This window comes from Chenopodium quinoa, unplaced genomic scaffold (genome assembly GCF_001683475.1).
Source record: "Chenopodium quinoa cultivar QQ74 unplaced genomic scaffold, ASM168347v1, whole genome shotgun sequence".
NCBI classification, from domain to species: domain Eukaryota; kingdom Viridiplantae; phylum Streptophyta; class Magnoliopsida; order Caryophyllales; family Amaranthaceae; genus Chenopodium; species Chenopodium quinoa.
The window spans coordinates 10,758,962-10,782,904 of NW_018745684.1; the positions used below are offsets into that span (position 1 = coordinate 10,758,962).

Consider the following 23,943-nt stretch of genomic DNA (forward strand, 5'->3'; position numbering starts at 1 on the left):
TTATATTGGTTTGTTAGCTTTACTTTTCATTATTAATTACATATTATTATCAACATTATTTTAATTAAGTATGTAATAGTATGTAATTAGAAATGATGGTGTAATTAAATATTGTTATTCATTAAATATATTAATGGTGTTACTTTTTATGTATGTAATTATTTTGTGTTGTATTATTTTGTAACTAATATTAATATTATTATTAATTAATAATATTAATTAATAATAATAAATTTTTATCGATTAACAAAATTATTTTAATACTAATATTGAAATTATTGTGAAATGTCACTAATGTCTAATATATAATATTATTAGTAATTAATTCTAAAAGTAAAAAAATAAAAAATAAAAAAAAACCTACAATTGGAAGCGGTTTGGCGCCAAAACCGCTTCCAATTGTAGGTTTTTTTTTTAAGAAAATGGGATTTGGAAGCGGTTTGGCGCCAAACCGCCTCCAATTCCCCCCTATTTGGAAGCGGTTTGAACCGCTTCTAATTGTCACTGACAATGGCAAGCCTCCCAAACCGGAGCGGTTCAAAACCGCTTCCAATTAGGGGGTTTGAACCGCTTCTAAATTAGTTTATTCTACTAGTGAAACTTGGCAAAACTAATAAAGCGCTACGATCCAATAGTGGTGGCGAGTATTTGAGCCAAGATTCAATGATCATCTAAGAGATTGTTGAATTCTTTCACAATTAACTCCTCCTGGAACACCACAATTAAACGGTGTGTCAGAAAGGAGAAATCGAACATTGTTCGAGGTTTGATCCATGATGAAAGTTTGAGTCAAGGTAATTACTTGGAAAGATATTCAAACATTGCGATATATCGTAATAATAAGAATTTGAGCCAAGACCTTGATGAACATCCAAGAGTTATGAAATTGTTTTACAGCAAACTCCAAAGTAAAACCTTGTGAAGAGTTTGAGAAAGGAGCTATCAATCTATATGAGATATAATTTGATATCGGATGAAAATTACCTATATTTCAACTATTATTCAAGGGATATACTTTTAAGATGAGCTACAATACTAAACAATACTACATACATCAAATCAAAATGTAGCAAAGACTTCATATGTGATATGGATAAGAAAAGTTCTTATAAAGTCCTTCTACAAAACAAGGGATAAAAGCTGTATTAAATTGTTTAATTCATGCTCGATTCCAATATAAAGCACGAGATGCTACTACACAAGTCATACTTAGCACAAAATGTTTGTTGCTCAAGTAGGTGCCCTTATGGAAAAGATGTTACTTCTAAAAGGTCAAGTGGGATTATTATAAATCTCGAAAGAGTTTGAGAAAAGCAATAAACAAACATGGTTCAAATCATGATTGGTTCACCCTATGATAATGTGCCTCTTCAAAAAGCAAGTGGGAGTATATGAATCTTGAAAGAGTTCGAGAGCCTAGAAAAGTTAGTTTGAGAATCTCGAAGAAGTTCTAGAAGTACTAGAATAAAAACAACAATACGAGCATGATTCACCTCATGTTACAATGACAACACGTGGTCCCATTAAGTGTAATGGAAATTATAACCATGTGTAGGAGGTAGTATATTCCCTGTGCACACCCTCTATTGTCGTTTCTCATTGAAAATTAAGCAACTTGTTGTATAAGTTTCAATTGTTGCATAAAAACCCACAATAAAGACTAGCATATCTTAAACTTAACCAAAGAAATATGATTTCATTTTGACTAAGAGTTCTGAAATATTGATTTTGGAACATAATGATCATGAAAGTAATAAACATGATTTGACAAGCCATAACTTCAATTGGTTTAAAAACCATGGATATCTAAAATAGATTTCAAGTCTACAAGCAAGTGTGTGATACTTAAATAATTTGCCAAATTAGGTAAGACTCATTGTAAGCAAAAACGGACAAGGAAGAAAAATGTTTTCTAAGCAAAGCAAAGACTTATTGTTAAAGAATTCATCTAATTCATAGTATGACTATGATGAAACTTTTACATTAATCATTTTGCTAATATCTATTAAACATATTTCTAGTGATTTCTACTTTATGAGATTTGGTAAATGGATTTTAGAAACACTTTCTTGAAATTGTTCATGAAAGAAGATTTGTATGTGATACAATCAGAATGATTTTGAAAATCCAATAATCCTAAGGATGCATAAAAGTCCATTCGTGAATTGAAGTAAGCACCATGGAGTTAGAATCTTCAATTTAATGAGTTAATCAAATCAGTTGATATTCTCATAAATGAAGGTATTGTGTATACAAGATCTTTAGTGGGAGCCATACAGTCTTCTTGGTCTAGTATGTAGATGACATATTCCTTACAAAGAGTGATTATTCCATGTTTGAAGAGTCAAGTGATGACTAATACATTTTGTATGAAAAAACCTTGAAGAGGAAGATGAGTACATTTGGTAATCTAGATCTATAGAGATAGGTATCGAAGGATGTTTAAGCTTAATTAAGAAACTTATATTGATAAGATTCTTATGAGGTTCAACATTATATTGAAAGAGTTTCAATCCCATATAACATGGCACATTTCTTAACAAGATTCAATGCTTTGAAAAAGATTGATGAAATTAAAGGTTTGAGTAATGCTCCTTGTGTATTTTGCAAAGGATGCATCAAGCATGTCATGGACTATACTCGTCTATTTGATTCACATGTTTTAAGAATATGTGGTGATAGAATTCAATCAAAAACCAATGTAACATTGGAATACAATTTAGAAAATCCTAAATTCCTTGCGAAAGGATGAAGGAAGATTCCTGGTGTATGAAGATGAATATTATTATAAAATTTAGAAGTTGCAAAATTCATGTTTATGAGAATGTCTCATGAATTGTATTAACTAAACTATTTCAATAGCCTAAAGACACAAAAGACTCATTTGAAATGACATGATGGTGGATGGTTTTGGTTGTGTGCTAGGGAGTCATAATTGCAAAATCATCAGTCATGTATAATACAATTATGATAATATTATTCCAAATCTTATATATTATCTTTACATAAAATGTACGGAGTATTTCTTTTTATTTCGTGTTCTTAATTATATTCTTCTATACACATTTACCTAAAATATTTTCGTTGGTTGATTAATATTTTCATGTTTATTAAAAGACATTTATAAATTAGTCTTTAGTCATATAGTCACTAGATTGTATAATTTTATTGGGAATAATATGCATCATTAATGTAATATAATGTATATATACTACTTTAAAATATTTTCAACACAACTAATAAAAAATATATAATTTTTTTCTCAATTGTAGTTTTTATAAATTTTGCCTTATTATTTTGTTTTTCTATATGTATTACATTTGTTTATTCCACATGAGTTGCCTCATTTTTATATTATATCACAATTAATTATGGGAACACCGTGCATCGCTCGGGCACTAATCTAGTTATAAATAAAATAAAGAGGGGTGAAGCATGAGCATAACATAAAATTTCAAAATTAAAAAAATAAACAATTTTTTTAAGTACCTTAAGTTTGGAGCTTCATATCCTGCAAAGACAAATGCAAATGAAAGTAGAAGGATTAGACATTATGATAGCTACAAAAAAACCTAATACTAAAAATCCGAAACTAAATACACATTACAAGTACTTTGGTTTTTTGTAAGACATACAACATTTTGACTTTTACATTAGTCATCGGAAGAAGATAGTTTGAACTTTGAAGAAAGAAAGATGAATTTAAAAATGAGTAACTTGCCAAAAAAAGTCAGATGAGGAGAATAGCAAGATTAGAATGAGAAGTGCCAGTGACATATGATTTTAGACCAACAATATTTTCAACATGCCCAATTCCACTCTTTGGGTTCAAACTTGGGAGATTCTTGCAGCATTGTGTCCCTATCATTTTCAATTTTTTTTTTTTTTTTTTTTTTTTAACAGAAACTTGAATTAGAGCTGGATGAACTTGGCCCTTTTTTTTTTTTTTTTTTTTAACAAAACCGACCCCAAGTTATCTAAGGAGTAGTACGTAGCTTTTATTTAATTAATATTAATAGCAATATAACATTGTTATTTATGTAATAATCCGTAGCAATTACATTCTCAACTTTTAAAGGACTCTTTCCCACCAAAATTCTTGTCGAGTACGGATGAAGTATTCAAGAGGATTGAGACTAGCAGCAATGTGTGCTGACACATTTGTTTTTCTAAGCACATGATTGAATATAACACCATCAAATAAGTTAACCAAGTACAAGCCATAACAAACACGCTGCTTGCACGTTGCATCCATTTAAGTTGCACACTGCTATTCTTCTTTGTTGGAAATAAGAAAGCAAATAAATAGAGGATAGATCTTTAAAGAAACTAATGCTTTCTAATTCATTCAACAATGGAAAGTTAGGTTTTAGTTACTTACTAGGAAATGGGTACTCCACGTTATACTCAAACTAAATAGTCAAATCTTAGTTAACAAGTCCGCTAACAATTAGTTAACACATGATTTAATTAATTTGACCAATTCTAAACAAACTAGGATATTTATCCTAAAACTAAGGAAGCTAATTAACCACTAACTTGAAGCACTAACTTCCAACATTCTTGACCAACGTACTCCTTGGCTGTACTCTTCTATCTGCTGTAATTGTCAGCATGTATTAAGTTGCACGAACTTAGAGAGAGAGAGAGAGAGAGAGAGAGAGAAGAACTATCACTTACATACTGTTAGAGTATATACTATCCAACAAGAATACCAAAGGGATTTAACAAACAATAGTCATCACATAAAATTGATTATTCTTGAATACAATGTTATAGATCATGATCATAGTATTTGATACATCCCCATTAACTATGACATATTAATATCTTTTACTTGATGTATTTCTTAAACCAATTCAGCATATCCTTGTGAGCTTCTTCAGCAGACTTGACAGCAGCAGCATCTTCAGGATCATATCTCACTGTCCACCCATGCGCAACTCCAGGAAATATTTTCACATATCCATCCACCTATTAAGTATAAACAACCGACTTACATAAGATTTATGTACAACATTAACACTATGTTTGGATAGAGAGAAATGAAGGGAAAGGAAGAGAAGAGAAAAAGAGAGTTGCATCATTCTTTGTTTGGATATCTAATGCAAGGAGGGAAGAGGAGGGAATCGGAAGGATCCATAACCCTTCCTCTTTTTATAAATCAAATCCCTTCATTGTTGGAGAAATTTGAAAGGAAAATTGAGATTCACCTTCTCCCTCTCCTCACCTCCGTTTCCCTTCCCTCTTTTTCCTTCCCCTCCCTTTCCCTTCACTATTGTTATCCAAACATAGTGTAAGTAAATTTCCCTTCCTGAACCCCCTTTTTTTTTTTACCCGAGCCAGATATTATCATCTCTTCTCCGAAACTAAAGAAGTTTAGCAAATTATTGAGGATCTAGTTTTCATTTAGATAGTATACTTTTTCACTACGGAGATTATTGTTAACTCAATAAAAGAGCATGCTTAACATTGAAGTATGATAATCGACATACCTTAGGGCGCTTAGCATTCAAGGCCTCCTCAAACTGCTTCAGGAGCTCAGGTGGAGATACTTGGTCGAGCTCAGCCCCAAGAACAGCAATTGGTACCTTCACAGCTGTCATAGTTCACAAATAAGATTGTAAGTACTATGCAATGAAACTATTAGAGCCACCTTGGCAACTGGTAATAACTCTGGCAAGGATCAACTAGTGAACACACTTTTGGAAATAGACATGGCTTTTGCTGATTCAAAAATACATATGTGTGTTCGTACGTGTGTATAAATGAGCAGGCCGGCTAGAGGGCTTCATTCGAGCAGGATAAGAATGAAGGATGAGTGTGGACCTCAAAGCTCCATCTTTCAAACTAAGGTACATAATATAATTCCATTGATGGAAAATCTATTTTCTACAATAAGTACTATAATTTTGAAGAGTACACAACTATACTAATTGTAACATACCGAAAGTGCAAGTACATAATCCTGCCATCCTTCATCACAAAAAAAGGTAGACAATGTAAACAAAGGTGCATTGCGCCATAAACAAATCAAAACAATTGTTACAAATCTATATAAATTAGGCATCCATTATTTTACCTTTGATATCATCCACAGTGACTGCTGAAGGATGTAAGAGAACGGTTGCTTGTATATATTCATCACTTTGTGCTAGTAGCGCAGCCACTTTGCCTGAATCGAGCAAATTAAATGATGAAAATTATAGTACAAATATTTATAAAAGGCAAATGAGCAATAGTATATGTTAGCATGACTTAGCACATCTAGTTGCAATATATTAGTCAAATATATAGAGAAAAAAGAATGAAACCTTACCTCCCCAACAGAAGCCAGCTGCTCCAATTTTACATATATCTTTCTGCTTCAAAGACTCAATCACCCGCTTTGCCTCTTCGTATCCTTTGTCCTGTAAGAAATGAATTCATATGCACAGATAATATCAAATTCATAAACAGTTACATACAAAATTAATGTCATTCATTTTAACCGCTAAAGATAACAAACACAAACTTACTGCTCCATGGTCTTTTATCCAAACTTGTAGAGGTCTGTCAGGGTTATCAGGATTGTAGGGATCTCCATGGAAAAAATCAGGGACAACTACGTAATAACCAGCAGCAGCAACTTTGTCTGCGAGTTTCCTGTATGTAGTAGTACAGTACGTTGTTGATCATGTCAATGTTTAATGGTGCAAATAGCGCAACATAAGGATTAGTAAATTACTATCAATTATATCAATGTTCTGCAAAGGGGGACAATGAAAACTCTCTCTTATTTATTTTCTTCCCTACAGAAAATTGTTCAAAAGAATGACACAAGAAGAAATTGTTCATAGGTCTAGGATTCAAATCCTATCAAGTGAGAGTTGGGGATCGATCCCCTTAAATTATCTCCACATTTATTTTCAAGTATGTGACCCGTCAAAAGTGGACCAAAAAAACCGTAAGGCCTGAAATTTGATAGACACTCTTTACCTTATAGTAGAAGAGTATTGTTTCGACCATTAGCGACACTAACTGTCTAACTTTATCTCCCAATTCCGTCCTAAACTAAACTATATTAACTTAACAATTAATGTAAAAAAAAAAAAAAAAAAAAAAAATTTCCTAGTAATCTTTGGATTAACATCTTGTCATAGCAGTATAGCACGCCATTGAATCTTAATTATTATTGCACTTTTTAATACCTTAAGATTGGAGCTTCATATCCTGCAAAGACAGATATAAATGCAAAGAGAATGATCAGTCATTTTGATTACCACACAATAGTAATAAGAAAACGGAAAACTGTAAACTAAAAACCGCTATGTAATAATGTTACCTCTTTTTTTTTTTTTTTAATACACACCATATTTTGACTTTTTACTTTAGTCAACTAACAACTTTGACAAAGAAAATAGTTTGAGGAAAGAAATTAAAATTGATTAATAATTCAAGTTATCAATGGAAAGGAAGTTTAAAATTTATGGGTAAAAAAACCTTACCAAAAATATCGGAGATGAGGAGAATAGCATGGTGATGATGAGATGAGCCAGAGACATATGAATTGAGGCCACCAATAACTTCAACATGCCCAACTCCGCTGTTTGGGTTCAATTTTGGGGCATTCTTGCAACATTGTGGCCCTGCTATTTTCAAATTTCTTTAATAAAATTTGGTTAAGCATAAACTGGAGAGAAATTCAGACTTTGAGTACTTCGTATATAGAGCATTGCAAGCTGTGGGGGGTTACAGCCACAGGTAATGATGACAATACTAAATGGATATCCGCTAATCCGTTTCATTCGCTTTAAATAAATGGATGAAAATCTGAATTGAATGGATGAGAAGCGGGTGACGGATGAAGTGGGTGAAGGATCGGATCGGATATGAATGATACTTACTTCACCCGTTAACCATCCACTCACCCGTTTAACATATATTAAATTTTTTATTTATAAATTTTTAATAATAAAAAATAAAATGCGCAAGAAAACTACTTATCTTTGTGGTGCAAGTTAATTTTTTCAAAGAATACGTTGTTATGATTTTCCTTTTTATTATTAAAATAGAATTTTACTGTATAAATAACCGAAAATTAGAATTTATGTGGATTTTTTTTCACTTTAATTAGTCATCCGCTCCACCTGTTTCATCCTCGAATAATGGACGAACGGATAGGGATGGTGAGTGAAGCGGGTGACGGATGGATGTGGATGGAGCAATTGGAATAGTATATGGATGCGGGGTGAAACTCCACCCAATCCAAATCCGATTCATTGTCATCTCTAGCCACAAGGCTACAAGAGCTAAGAACAACAAAGACCTAGTGCAACTTAAGCGACATTAGTTGAAAGTTGACTTTTTCCCTTTATTCCCTTTACACCTATCACCACATGTAGAGGTGTCAATTTTAATGTCGGGGTTCAGTTTGATAAAATCGGATCAAGTCGAATCTATTTTTAAATTTGAATATGTTAAATTATTTTATTCGAACAAGTTGATATCTTAAATTAATATTTTTCGGATCGGCTTTGAATCGGGTAGTCGGTAGGATTTTGACACCTCTTAACAGGCTCACAGTGCACATGTCCACATGTTAACATGTACTTCTTCCGTTCTTTTTTACTTGACCCACTTTGACTTATATACTATTTACTACCCCTCCTTTGACCGTGTTTTGTGAATAATATGCAAGGAAAAATATATTCATGTGGGATCTTGTTAAATCGTCTCAATAAGTACTATCACAATATATAACTTTTATAATTTTTACTTATAAAGAAATAAAGTTATTGATGGTTAAATTTGTGCATCGACAAGCGTGATAAAAGAAACAGGTTAAAAAAAAAAAAAAAAGAGAGAGAGAGAGAGAGGAAGTATAAGCCAGCAAATGGCTGCAAACTGATTATGAGCTACTAAACTGATCATTACAACATTATATGTACATGTGCGAAATAAAGGGAAATATGTACGAAATATATAGGTTATTGTAAAATATTTATCATCTGTTTAAATAGTTAAGTCAGCACGAGCTTTAGTGCTTTACTGTATAATAAATGGGCAAGATGTTAAAATTGTTAGTCCAAAAATGACACGATAATACCCATCTAGATCAATATTTTAGGACAATATAATGGCATGAACTATCATAATTTGAATTAAATATTCAAATATTTAGTATACTACCTAAACATGAATTGATACAACAATATAAAAATTTAGCATACAAAAATTAATCTATCTATCATTAAAAGTTTCTCGACAAAATGTTTAAGTAAAGAGGTTGGAATATTGCCAAGAGTTTCCACACAATTATTAAATGAGTAAAGTTAGTGTTAAGGACTCATGACATGTTTATTCACTTAAGATGATCACAAATTTGACACAACACATCCTGTTTGACAACCAACTATAATATTGTAAGAAGTATTAGATATTCCGTCTATCCCATAATAGCATGAAAATCAATGAGGATTGTTGTCCTCTTAGCTCTCCTTTTTTGTACTTAATACAATCCTCATTGATGTTGAAATTGCTAAAAGTATCCTTTTAGCAAAAGGAGAATACCAATTCCTCGATTGAAAACTTTAGCTTGTGTGCCAATTTTTATTTTTAATATTAAAACATACGCACAATAACTAAATATATTTAGGAAATTTTGTCAAAATAAGCCAACTTTTGTGCGATTAGCTTAAAATAAGTCAACTTTTTTAATAACTTATAATAAGTTAACTTTTATAAGGTACTATTTTTAAATGAGTTAAATAACCTACAAACTGCACAACAAGTTAATTTTTTAAAAATATTAATTTTACCATCCTCACAAACTAGAACGTTTCCAGCCACCACCTTTAATCCACCCGACCACCACAGCCCCTCACCACCTTTGCCAGCCACCACCTTCAAGTTGTCGTTCGCCATTCCACCATCCCTTGTAAATCCACTAACTACCAGCCCACCCTAAATTGACTCTCGATAATAAAAAATAAAAGCAAAAAAAAAAAAAAAAAAAAAAAAAAAAAAAAAAAAAAAACAACCCGACCACATCCCTTCGTAATATAAATTTACTAGCCACCATTCTCCTCTTCTATTGCAACCGCCACCCACTACGACTATACTTCACTTTCACCACCTGTCTACCTCCCTCCACCTTCCCTTCTTCTTCTTTCACCCACCATCACCCCCTCAACATTGAATTAAAAAGCGCTTCTCATAATCTCTTAAATCAATCTTGCAAATCATAGATTTGAACAATATAATCACCAACCTTTTTTAGCCAATTTTAGTATTGAATAATCAACCATTAATTTGCCAAACATTCACAATTATAACAGAGATACAAAAATCATAAAAGAAAATATAAACATTATTGCAAACACAATTATAACACGTGTCATATTAACTTGTTAAAACCTTTTCAGCCGATAATGATTCATTTAATACCCATAAAAGTTAAGTTATTTTTAGTTAATTAAAAGGTTGACTTATTTTGAGCTAATTGTAAAAAGGTTGGCTTACTTTTGACAAATTTTTCATATATTTATAGAAGAGAGGATAAATGTGTGGTATATCTAAGTAAAAGATAGAAAAGGAAAGGATATTCATTGATGTTGGAAAGATAAAGAGAAGAGGATGAGGAAAAGGATTGAGATAGTTGGTAATGATGTAGAGGAAAGAGAGTGTGATGTGTCAAATAGAGAAGATGAGAGATAATGTGGGAAAAGAAAGTTGTTTCCTTAACAATATTTATGCTCTAATACCTTACTTATTTTGGCTTTTGCGCTATATAAATATAGGAAAATTGGCTTAAAATAATATCAACTATTAACGGTGTGTGTAAAATAATATGAACTTTACTATTTGCTATTAACACACCACCTTTTGTACTATATGTACAAAATAGTATGTCAGTCATCGGAAAAATATCGCAAGGAATATTCCATCTATATTTATTATTATTGTTTATTGTTGTTATTAATTTTCTGTTTTTTTTTTCAAAATACATATTATGTTAATAATTTCATTTACAGTACAATCCAAATTAATAATACCCCACCCCTTTGTTAGGCTTTTTTTTTTTTTTGTATTATCAATATGTATTTAAATATTTTTTTTTCAAAACACTTGTAATAATTTTTATTACCACACAATAGTAAATAGGGTATTTAAATCCATTATTATATTGATATAATTACTTTCAAAATTTTAAAAATCCAAAAATTTCCCCACATTATTTTGGTTGGTAAATTTGGGGAAATTTTGGGTTTCTAAAACTGATTATATCAATATAATAATGCATTTAAATACCCTATATACTATTGTGTGATAGTAAAAATTACTACAAGTATTTTGAAGAAAAAAAATGTTAAGCACATATAGACAATTCGGAAAAAAAAAAAAAAAAAAAAAAAAAAAAAAAAAAAAAAAAGCCTAACAAAGGGGTGGGGAATTGTTAACATAATATGTATTTTGAAAAGTAAACATAAAATTAATTAAAAATAAATAAAATAATAATAAATATAGACAGAATATTCCTCGAAATACTTTTTCGGTGACCAGCGTATTATTTTGTACATATAGTACAAAAGGTGGTATCGCTAATAGCAATTAGTTGAGTTTGTATTATTTTACACACCATTGATAGTTGGTATTATTTTAAGCCAATTTTCCTATAAACATATGTGGTATTGTGACGAGGAACAAGTCCCTATCCTTATTTGAATCCCACAAAATCAATTTACAAGTCTACCCTTATTGTCCCCCCTAAACAAACGCCATGTGAAGTCCTTAAAGGCTTAAATTAAAGCCAAGACTTTATGTAGGTTCAAATATTCAAGTTGTAATACTTCAATATATTATCATGCAATGAATGATTTTCATTGAAGCCATGTTTGTACGTTCTTAAAGCCATGTTTGTAGGTAGTTTCAAGTAATCAAATCGTAATACTCCCTCCGTTTTTAAATACTTGCTCCACTTTTTATTTTCGGGCGTTTTTTACTTGCTTCATTTCCTTATTTGGAAAACTTTTACAATATTTAATTTCTTTCTCTTAACTAGTGGATCCAACATAAATCATATTTTATTAATTTTCTATTCTCTCTTCTCTAATTCTCTCAACTACTTTTACTTTTTACAATTTTTTATTCATCCACTTATCCCACTACCTCCATATTTTATTATTTTCTCCAATTTCTCCTAAAAAACTCCATACATGGAGAAATGGAGCAAGTATTTAAAAACGGAGAAAATACTTCAATATGCAACAAATGATCTTCATTGATGTTCGTAGGCCGGGGCTACCCCCTTTCGCTCTAAAATGTATACAAGCTAGCTATTAGATTTGTGCTCGATCACAAATGGCATGATGCACAAATCAAAACAATCCAATGATCAAATACATATGTATGAATCATAAACAAGAAAATCCTCAACAAACAATTAAAAGACATACCATGAGCAGCAACAGAGGACCATTGAACTATAGTGGGGGTGATGAAAGCCCATACGAAGATTATCAATGCAAATGCACTCTTAGTCTTCCTCATTTAGTTTGTAAGAAGAGAAATATATTAGAGAAGAGTTTATGCTTAATGCTTCTACTTTAGAAATTATACCTACCTCAATAATCAAAAGTCAAAGGTTTCTAAGCAATAAGCTAAGTATATATAATATGAAATAATATTGAAAGTAGTTGCCCATGTCTAAAGGTTACGTTAATTCTAAAATTAAAAAAGACCCATATGATTAACCAAATGTCATTTGTGTTGATTAAATGCGTTGTCATTACTAAATTATACTAAATGATCAAAACTTTAGTATTTTACCCCGTTTGATGGTTTATTTTATTGTAATTACATGTATTTTATAAGTAGTTTGTTGTTGGTAATTATTGTTAAAAAAAATAATAATAAATAAATAAATAATAAATAATTAGTTGTTGGTATACCTTGATTATTTCCTTAGTTTTATTTTAGACTTGTTTAGTTTTTAGAGGTCATGGTTTCAAGCTAAGTAGACTTGGCAATTCTAACCCGATCCGTGACTCGAAATTGACCCAAAACGCAAATCCGAAATTGACCCGAACACGAAACTGACCTGACCCGACTCATACCCGACCCGAAGTGGAGTTGACCCGAATTTGACCCGATACCTGAATTGACCCGACCTAAATCAACCCAATTCGAAGTTAACCCGATACCCGAATTGACCCGACCCAAAGTTGACCCGATACACGAAACGACCCGATCCGAAGTGACGCGAAACCCGAAGCGAAATGACCCGATCTTGACCCGAAACCCGAAGCAACCCAAAATGACCCGACCCAAAATTAACTAATACTTAAAATGACCTAACTGATTTAGGGCTTAATTACTTTACCCGAATAAACACTTATCGAAAATAACCTAAACATCGTATTCTTGTGTGTATAGTGCTGTTGGAATGTGCGTGTAATTTAGTACTCTTAATTCATAAAGAGTTCCACTTGATTAGGAACACTTGTTATTGTTATTATTACTATTACTCTTAGCTTCTTCTTTTAACTGTTACTCCTTCTGTCCTAGAATGCTTGACACATTTTTCATTTTCGTCCGTCCCAAAATACTTGACATGTTACTAAATATGGAATAGGACCATTAATAAAAAAATATTTTCCTATATTCTCCTTGGGACCACAAACCCACAAAACCCAATCAAATCCTACATTTTCTTTTCCTCACTACCCCCACTTCCCCCACGTTTTGTTTTCTTACAATATAAAAATACAAAAGAGAATCCTTTATATAATAAACAAATGTTTTAAATGAATCCACTTATAGTTTTCTTAAACTACGTGTCCACCCCAACGTCTAAGTATTTTGGGACGGAGGGAGTACATTGAATTTTTTCTTCCACTATTCACTTTATCTAATTGGAATTTTTGACCAATTAATTAATGATAGTGATTATACATATGAAAAAATGAAGTCTTGTGAGTATAGTACAGTTGGAATTGTATAATGAATATTTTATTAATATTCAATTGTTATACTTTATACTTATTGATAATGATAATATATTATTGGTCAAATTTCTACATCGACTTAGACGAAGATTGACCCGACCCGAATTTGACCGGACCCAAATTTGACCCGAAAAATGGACCCGAAGAATGACCCGACCCGAATTGACCCGACCCGAACTCAACTCAACCCAACCCGAAGAGTTGACCAATACCCGACCCGACCCGAATTATCATTGACTCGAAACCCCAATTGACCCGACCCGAACCCGAACCCGACCCGAATATTGGTTGACCCGAAATTGACCCGACCCGTAACTGACACGAACGACCCGTTTTCCAGGTCTAGTTTCAAGCAGTGGAGGATCCAGGATTTCCGAGCCGGTAAGTCACCCTGAATTATTGATCCAACGCCACCGATGCCTACTTCTCTGCCTAAGAGCCTCACTAACATAATAAGGTGATTCCCACCCAACACCGTTTTTCGATTCGCTTGATAACGGCCCCGTTTTCGGGCCTATCACGGGTGACGAGGGAGACCTAGGTCCTAAATTAATTTCAAATTCATCAAATCTTCTATTTGATCAGTCATTACTTCTCAAATAAACACCAATTGGGGAAAATTATAAACCCTACTCTAACCCCCTAATTGTACCCAAAATTCAATCAAAAATCTCAATTAATTTCAACAACACATAGCATCTCAAATCTCCTACCAACTCAGGTAAAAACCAAAATTCTATACAAACCCTAATTTTTTTTCCATCAATCAAGAATGACCCAAAAAACCGAATTACGACCAATCAAGAAAACCCCAGATAGATAAACATGTTTCATAAATGCGGTTTTGGACACAGTTTCGATCAGGATTGCGATAACGATTACGGTGTTACGTAACGGAATTGATACGGTTATCGCGGATATGGTGACCAAATTTTAGTTTTATAATTTTATATATTTATTAATATAATTACTCGTGAATTTTAGAAATTAAATTTTTCTTATAGTAAAAAGTTTATTTTTTAACTTTAAATACTATTGCTTTGGCATTAAAAAATGCAACTGGTTAATAGTAGTATTCAAAAGGTCAAAAGTAAAAAACTAATGGTATATAAAATACACATGTCCTATACCCACTTCCCTTACCCCCACCTTCCCAACAGCTCACATTCTACTCAAAATATCAAATATCACCACTACTTAATACCAGGCACTAGCTACCCTTTTCTTTCTCTTCTCCGTGCCACTCTCTCTCCTCCTCTTTTCTTTACTCTCTCTGTATTTCAATGGAGTCCAAGAAAAAATTGCGAATTCATGCAATGGAGTCCAAGAAAAGTCAGTGACTCAGTGGTTTGCTTCGTCGCTTCATGCGTTTTTGTTTTTTTTTTCTTTAATTAAACTCCTTTTTTTTTTTTTTTTTTTTTTTTTTTTTTTTTTTTTTTTTTTTTACTGCTGAATCACGTGCACCACAGTGCAACAATGTAGATCTGCCCCTGGTTTCAAGGCTTGCGACTTTTACAAGTTTGGAGAACTAGTTTATAGTAACTTAGTCATTTTATTAAGGAGTGTTCAATTCTAATCACTTGAGCTTCACTTATTTGAACTTAACTTATTTTATCTGGACTAACATGAACTTATCTAAATAAATTGGACCTTATCAAAACTTATTTCAGTTGTAATTAGAACTTATACATCCCTTGTTAGAACTTATTTTAATTTCTTGAATTTATCTTATATGAATTTAACTAAACTTATCTCTTTTTTTTTTTTTTTTTTTTTTTTTTTTTTTAGGAAAACTAAACTTATCCCATATGAACTTATCAAAACTTATTAGACTTAAAATAAGTAAAATTAGGTAAACAAAACAGAACCTTAGATTAGTCATCTATATACATAAAGTTTTCGTAAACTAGATTTGGGTATAGATGGGTAGAGCTAGTCCACACATTAACATTTTGTGATACCTAACTAGACCTGGCAAATGGGTCATTCGGGTCAGGTATGGGTCGGGTTATTTTGGGTCAGGTCAAGTTCAGGTCAAATAGTTATCGGGTCAAGTTCGGGTCGGGTCGGGTCATTTTGGGTTGATTTCGGGTCGACTGATAACCGGGTCGGGTCGGGTATTGGGTCAACACTTCGGGTCGAGTTTGGGTCGGGTCAGTTCGGGTCAGTTCGGGTCGGGTTAATTTTCGATTCGGGTCAGTCGGGTCAGGTCAATATTCGGGTGCAAATTTTGGGTCAACTTCGGGTCGGGTAAACTTCGGGCGGGTCATATTCAGGTCGATGCATTGGGTTAAATTCAACCCTGTATATATATTTATTTATTTTTTGACGAGAAACTCACTATATTTATTAAGATTAGACTTTTATTGACCTTGTTTTTTTTTTTTGGTGTTTAGATTAAGAATCAATTTCAGGATCTCCTGAAACTAAGAGGGATGCTCTAACTAATTGAGTTATACCTCACTCTCTTCTTATTGATCTTAGTTTTAATACTCTTATTATCATTGTCACTGTTCACCATTGTAATAATTTCTTTGTATTATTCTATAATATAATCTATGTTTTTTAAGTGCTCTATTAATTTTAACTGGACATACATTGATACATGTATGCAGGCATGTCGTGCAGGAAATTGATCAATAATAGACTTCCTATTATAATTATCAATAATTTACATTATAGAATTTTACCAATTGAATATTCTTAAAATATTTATTGTGGTGGCGATTTCAACAAGTACACACAATGACACAAAGTGACAAGACTATATTTTTTCTAATAAAGACTTAAAGAGTGGTAGCGTGGATGGACGCCAAGTACACTTACTTGCTCTGTGAACTTTTCTTAATCGTTTCAATCAGATATATGTTATGACATGCTTCGTTTGAAATTAAATTTACTGATAAATTGCAAATTAAGAGGTCAAACCAGCCAACATATACTCAATTTTATTTTTTTGACCGATTCAATCAAAAATAGGTTATAACATGCTTCATTTGATAAAAAATTTATTGTTAAGTAGGAATTCAAACAAGTCAACTAAAACTCAGTTGTAATTAGTTCTGAAAATTACAAGCTTTAATGTATAATAATATATGTGATCAAGTACTTAAACATAAGGGTGGAAAAAGACACAAAATTTTATTATAAAGTTGATTAACAACATTATTGTAAACCTATCCGATTCCAATTAATTTTTTTCAAACGAAACTCATAACAAGGTTTTTCCTATTCAAGGTAATTTGATCTTTAATTCAAACTTGATAAGATTAGATTAAAGCTTTTCCGGGCTACTTAATAGCTCAGTCTCCAACTGTCCAGTCTAAATTACTTCATAGGATGTCTCATCACTATTAGTCTATTATGAACTAATGAATTATGAAGTATTGCAGATATGCAAATATGCTTGTATCTATTTACTACTCAATTAAACAACTAAACTAATGCAATAAATGAATATTACTCTTTTGAAAGTAAGTATTTTATTATATTTGTTTAAAATATGTATATTCATATTCCTACATTTTTAAGAGCTGTACATTCTTGTTTCTTTATTTTGGCATTTATAGTGTATTTGCTTATATTATTGTTTTTATATTTATGTAGCAAATGAGGATGATGGATTTTTTGGTTCTTATGTGGTTTGGGCGGCGGCTCCAAGTGTTAATTGTCAACAATTTTAAGAGTCGAATATTGGAGTATAATTATTTAGAATATTTTGTAATTTCATTTGGTATTGAACATTATGTTATGTACGCATTATTATTGTACTATTTTTTTTTTCTAGACTTGTGAGAATTGTGACTTTTATTTCAAGCTTTAGTAAATTTTTTCTTAATCTTATGGACAAACTCCGTAGAATAGTCGTTACATTTCAATCTTTGTACGAATTTTTAATAACTTATAATGAGAAAAGGTTGAAGAAATCGAGAAAAGTAATGCTCAAAATATGTAAATTACTTGCACTGTTACACATTACAAATTCATAAAAAAAAAATTAAGTCAATTTGATTGCGGTTATTTTCTATTTCGGTTTGCTCAGGTCAAATCGTTAGCTTAAATAGATTTTGGTCATTTCAGGTACAAGGTAATTTTAGTTCGAGTCACTTTGGGTTTCGAGTCTATTTGGGTCAATTAATTCAAGTTAAAGGTCGGGTCACTTTGGGTATCGGGTCAACTTCGGGTCTCGGGTCAACTTCAGGTCGGGTCGTTTCGGGTCGGGTCATTTCGAGTTTCGGGTCAAGGTCGGGTCAATTCCACTTTGGGTCGGGTTGATTTCGGATTTCGGATTTCGGGTCAATATCAGATCACTGTTTTCGAGTCGCGGGTCGGGTCATCAGGTCTGGATCAGGATTGCCAAGTCTACACCTAACTAGAGAACATAATGGTTGTAGTGCGGAATCACATGAATTAAGGCCAACAACAGGTGCCATATACTCACATTGCAGTTGAGCATAAGCCAGATGCAACACATTTTCACATAAGATTACTAAATCACAAGCAGAACTTTATTTTTATGAAATTCCACAAGTCACATAAACGTGCATCTGTGCAAGTATTTGACAAATCACTCAAACCATAGCTCATTATATTTCATACAGCCCTTTTTACTGCACGTGATAGTGTAATACTCAGATCAGGTTATCGTAACTCTCTACGATCTTCACTTTATGTGCTTCTGAAACCATCCCAACATATCCTGGTGAGCTTCCTCCGCAGCCTTGACTACTGCAGCATCTTCAGGTTTGTATCTGACTGTCCATCCATGGGAAACTCCGGGGAAAATCTTGATGAATTTGTCCACCTATATATAACAAGCAAGAAACATCAGACTTATGTAGAGCATAGAGTCAACAAAATTTTTCTAGCTAGTATTATCGTCTCAAGTCCAAAATACCAGTAAAAGAAATTCTAGCAGATAATCAAGAATTCAATATACATGTAGGCCCTCTTTTTTAAAATTTGATGGATGATGACCTTTTTGTGAGCAAGTGTGAGCAGGGAGGCCACAAATAAGGAAGAATAAGCAACAAATGAGTTACACTTATTTTGCTGAGGATATACAATTAACACCACTAAACTTGCTCAAAACCAAAAACACCAATTATGCTTTCATTGTGTCTAACTTTTGTCACTCAAAGCACCAATTATATACTTCCTATGTTCCCTTAAAATTGCAACAAGGGAGGTAGGCACAGGTTTTAAGACGATGAGGGAGATAGAGAGAGCTAAAAACATAAACTCATTTGATGAGGAGAGAGAGAGAAAGCATATGCAAAAAAGGAAAGGTTGCAAACTTGCAACATTTGAGAAACATCCTAAAATGGTAATTGTCGCAATATTAAGGGAACGGCGGAAGTAATTTATAAGTCAAATAAAAAGTTCAACAATATAAAGAATGAGAGTATCCATACCTCCGGCTTGGCATTCAAGGCCTCCTCAAATTGCTTCATGAGCTCAGGTGGAGACATGTGATCAACCTCAGCCCCAAGAACAGTAATAGGTACCTTCACACCTATTGCAAAGTACCAAACAAATTCAGTCACTGTAAATTTTCAAGGTTTAATTGACCCAATATTTACATACAGATGAAAACCAAGATCACAATAAAACTTTAAATCCCCTGGTGTTAAATGCAAAACAATTATATATTTAAAGAACCTCTCCTCTTTCAATGACAAAAAATAAGATAAAACAATTTAGAAACAAAAACATCTGTTTGTATTATGCTTGCCCACTTCTGAAACTTAACATTGGCCATCACAACAGTTTTCTCTATTTCAAGTCTACAAATAGATAATGACATCCATTCAGCCATTCTATTTGTCTCTTTTTGATTCAAGCTCCTTCATCCTGCTTTTTTTTTTTTGGCTCTTTCCCTAGATTGACTCCATTCTCCCCTCAAGAACTATCTGCCATGTCACTATAACTATCATAAAGCTATGCTGTGAGTACTTTTTTTTTTTTTTTTTTTGGGGGGGGGGGGGGGGGGGGGGAGGGGTGGGTGGGGAGGACAAGGAAAATTTTTACAAGAATGTGCAACACTTGAGTTCATGGAAGGGAAATTTTCAAGGTTTAAATGCTCAAATCAACCAACAAGAGCAGTCTAAAAGCCATTTCATGGGAGCACAAAAAGCCAATATGATGAAGTAATTATGGAGAACCAAATATAGTATAGTTGCACCATGAAACTGCAAAGAAAGGGGCACACAAGCAGTGGCAGTTGCTAGTGTGGGTATGGAATAGATAGAAGTGTCGGACCCATTTGAGGTTCATCTTGTTATTCATTTGAGTGGTAAAAAAGAAACCGCAAGAGAAATATAATAGGATGATGCCAAGTACACAATCCCTACTTGGATTGATAATGCACACACAAACATACAGATACTTATTCAAAGTATACATTCACACATGATTATAAAGTACTTGTATACAATTAAGGAGGGAGTTTGCGAACATCTTGTGAAAAGGCTGAGAAGGGATTTAACCAACCCTCTTTCAAAACTAAGGGATGTGATATACTTTCATCAATGGGGATCTTTGTAACTGAAGGAGCGGGTGTCCAATATTGAAGATTCAAAGACTACCCTTAATTCTAAAACTAAATGATGTAAGCACCGACGCACCATTTCCATCTAACAACCCCTTCATTATGGTATACCATAAACACAATAATATAAATGAAGATACAGCGTCACAAGATAAACATACAGCATGCTTAATTGAACCTTACCTTTAATATCATCCACAGTAACAAATGAAGGGTGTAGGAGCGCTGCTGCTTGTATATATTCATCCGTTTGTGCTAGTTGCACAACCACTTTGGCTAAATTGAGTCAATGATTAAGATCACAAGGAGAAAGAAAAAACAAGTGAGTAAACAACTAAAAATTCTGGCATGCACAGAGATTAGAAGATTAAATTACAAATACTAGTCACCTATGTGTAAAAGGCATTGCAAATGAAAGAAAAGATGTAATCTTACCTCCCCAACAAAAGCCAACTGCTCCTATCTTAGATATACCTTTCTGCTTCAGAGATTCAATTACCGGCTTAGCCTCTTCACATCCTTTGTCCTAAAAGAAATAAATTGATATGCATAAAAATCAAAGCCATACCAACAAACACTATACAAAAATTTTAATCCCTTTACCAGTGATTATAGTCGTTTATACTATTTTGGAATGTCTATAAAACTTGTCACTTATCCTAAACTAATAATGGTTTATAATTGGATATGTTTAAGTGACACAACTTACATAGTGACATAATAATCTAACTATTATAAGGAATCTAGACAACAATCATGTTATATCCTAATTATAGAGGTTGGAATAATGTGGCAATAATTTCCTAATAGATTAAGTGTAAAATCAAGACTAAACAAGAATTGCTCTCTAACCATGCTATCATGAATGCAACTTTAAGAAATGATTAGACATTAGTAAAAATATATTAATAAATAGCACTCTATCTGAGAGTTAGGCTTATAAGCTACTGGCTACATCCTTTTAATTACGAGTTCATAGCTGGCCAATCCATATTAAATGAACAAATCAGCCGAAAACAAATCATAGAACATACAGAGGCTATTCTAAAATTTTCTGAACTTCCATCACTTACACCAGAATAAAACACAAACTTACCGTCCCATGGTCCTTTATCCAAGCTTGGATTGGTCTCTCGGTGTTCTCGGGATTGTAAGGATCCCCGTGGAGGAAATCAGGGACAACAGCATAGTAACCAGCAGAAGCAACTTTGTCTGCGAGCTTCCTGTAGGAATATGCTGTTGATATCAGTGTTCAATGGTGGAAAAAGTACACATTAAGAATCGGCACCAGTTACACCAACATGCTGCAATTGGGGGGGGGGGGTGGTAATGGGTATCATACTCCAAAATACTTTTCAAACTGAAATATGGCTCCATGAAGTTGCATGTGAGGTTGAAGCAGGCCAAACTAACATGTATTTTCCGATAACAAATAAACACAGAACTCACATAATTTAAGACTGCCCAAACACTATTAATATCAGGAAAAAAATCAGAAAGAAAGCAAACGATTCACAGGTACCCTTTCCAAACACTATATATGCACAATCAAATCCAAGAAACTTACGGAGTATAAATTTAGGAAGAATAAAATAAACAATTGAGGGCAACACAAATACAGGGAAGAACTTGTTTTGAAGAATATGTATGGTTAATTTCTGTATAGAAGCTTAAAACAGCCATGTGTCTCAAACCTGCACAAGATAATTTACCATAGCTTAACACTTTACAGCAGGTGTTGCATACATCCAACAGAGTATAAGATACATGCTCCAAGACTCCAAGTATGCATTTCATGGGTAATAACCATTTCTAAGGATAACTGTTAGGTTGATACAAAATAATCCCACAAATTTCTATATCCCCCACTTTTAAGTACCATAAAAAAAACTTTACTTTTTCACCATTTACACTGAGTGTTTCTTGCCTTCTTGGTGACTTGGTTGACAACAAAAATTGAGATATTGGAAAATGTTATATTGGGTAATTTTTTAGTTGATAAAGCAAAATAAAAATAGGCGTCAGATTTTGAATCACCCACAAAGCATAGGAAATAAATTACCAAACCTCCTTGGTCAATCAAATTTTATGCTCCTATGTTGTCAACTGAGCATGTCAAAAAATTTCTCTGGAATTTAATTAGGGAAATAGCTTCCCACACAACTTCCTATGGAAAATTCCCATGACAACCAAACAAGCACTTACAAGTAACTTTTTTAGACTACACACTAATCATAGAAAATACGGAGGACCGATTAATATGAGTATGACAAAACTAATTAGGATTATAACTACATGACAAACCCAATAAGCCTAAAAAAAGAAACACAAACCAAACATGAATGTATTTCCCAAAAGAAGCCATTCTTTTGACTATGTACTAATCAATCATTCACTAAGATTCAAAAAAGGCAATTTAACCTCATTCCAACACTTTGGAGAAAATTCACCACGGATGATGTTATCTTTGTACTGATCAATCATTCACTACAATTTAAACATAATTTAACACCTAGAAATTAATAATTGATCAATCTTCCCAAATTTGAAAACATAAATAAATCATCACCAAACAACTAGAAATTACTAATTAAGCCAAATAATAAAATTTCATTTATTATACCTCAAATTTGGAGCTTCAAATCCTGCAAAAACAAATAAGAAATGATTACTACCCTCAAAAATTTTGATAACAAATTCCACTACATATTTTTAAAACAAACAATTATAAGATCAAATCACCGAAACAACAATAAAATGAAAAGGGCATAAAAAAAAAAAAGTTACCATAAACATCAGAGATGAAAAGAACAGCAAACTTGCAATCAGAAGTGCCAGAAACATATGATTTAAGACCACCAATTTCTTCAACATGCCCAGTTCCACTGCTTGGGTTTAAAGCAGGGGGATTTTCGCAGCATTGTGGCCCTGACATTTTTCGATTGTTTTTGTATTGAATGCAGAAAATTTGAGAGAGAATTCAGAGAAATATCTGGGTTTGTAGTAATGGTGTTTGAGTTGGGCTGTTGAGGAAATATATGGAGGATATTAAGTTGGATAATTCAAATATTCGGTCCCTTTCTAGAAAGACCTTGTGTTTGATTCTTGTTAAACAAGACAGACAAATGGCCCAAATGTAAATTGTAAATTCAACAATGTAATGCCCCATTTTGACTTTATGTAGTTCCTTCGTTAATTGGACGAACTCGCGTGTTATAACTAGTGATATTAGAAAAACTATTTTATTTTGTCTTTATATTACAAGTTTAGTTGTTGGTAGCATTAATGAAAGAAAATAGGTAAACAAATATTCCATATTTTTAGGGTATAAATATACGTATATTATTTTAAAGAGTTTAAAAAAGAGATAATAAACATTATTGAGGCAAATAAATAAATGAACAT

At 32.6% G+C, this 23,943-nt stretch overlaps 2 protein-coding genes across 3 annotated transcripts; both read right to left on the minus strand.

The window, feature by feature from the left end:
- Nucleotides 1–4,638: 4,638 nt before the first annotated feature.
- Nucleotides 4,639–12,604, minus strand: LOC110718086 (endo-1,3;1,4-beta-D-glucanase-like). Of its 2 annotated transcripts, none has more exons than XM_021896887.1 (8): nt 12,438–12,604; nt 7,488–7,631; nt 7,191–7,212; nt 6,519–6,645; nt 6,320–6,410; nt 6,083–6,175; nt 5,496–5,599; nt 4,639–4,974 (listed from the first exon to the last, which is right to left on the minus strand). In XM_021896887.1, exons 1-8 carry the CDS (start codon nt 12,529–12,531, stop codon nt 4,834–4,836), a joined length of 816 nt encoding a protein of 271 aa, XP_021752579.1. In that variant the 5' UTR covers nt 12,532–12,604; the 3' UTR covers nt 4,639–4,833. The 2 variants fall into 2 exon arrangements, with proteins under 2 accessions (XP_021752579.1, XP_021752580.1); XM_021896888.1 differs by having other exon boundaries at nt 4,641–4,974; nt 7,488–7,628.
- Nucleotides 12,605–18,469: 5,865 nt separating this feature from the next.
- LOC110717449 (endo-1,3;1,4-beta-D-glucanase-like) lies at nt 18,470–23,646 on the minus strand. Its single transcript, XM_021896150.1, has 7 exons — nt 23,326–23,646; nt 23,162–23,183; nt 21,635–21,761; nt 20,974–21,064; nt 20,722–20,814; nt 19,403–19,503; nt 18,470–18,792 (listed from the first exon to the last, which is right to left on the minus strand). Exons 1-7 carry the CDS (start codon nt 23,471–23,473, stop codon nt 18,652–18,654), a joined length of 723 nt encoding a protein of 240 aa, XP_021751842.1. The 5' UTR covers nt 23,474–23,646; the 3' UTR covers nt 18,470–18,651.
- Between the last annotated feature and the right edge of the window lie 297 nt (nt 23,647–23,943).

Bases quoted from the DNA above. Each gene is read 5' to 3' on its own strand.
- LOC110718086 (XM_021896887.1), bottom strand. From the start codon at position 12,531: ATGAGGAAGACTAAGAGTGCATTTGCATTGATAATCTTCGTATGGGCT. The intron at 7,213-7,487 runs GTAAGGTTTTTT...CTGTCTTTGCAG, and splicing joins CCTCATCTCCGATATTTTTG to GATATGAAGCTCCAATCTTA. The intron at 5,600-6,082 runs GTAAAATAATGG...GAACTATGACAG, and splicing joins CACTGTGGATGATATCAAAG to CTGTGAAGGTACCAATTGCT.
- LOC110717449 (XM_021896150.1), bottom strand. From the start codon at position 23,473: ATGTCAGGGCCACAATGCTGCGAAAATCCCCCTGCTTTAAACCCAAGC. The intron at 21,065-21,634 runs GTAAGTTTGTGT...TATTTCTTTTAG, and splicing joins GGATAAAGGACCATGGGACG to GACAAAGGATGTGAAGAGGC. The intron at 19,504-20,721 runs GTAAGGTTCAAT...ACTTTGCAATAG, and splicing joins TACTGTGGATGATATTAAAG to GTGTGAAGGTACCTATTACT.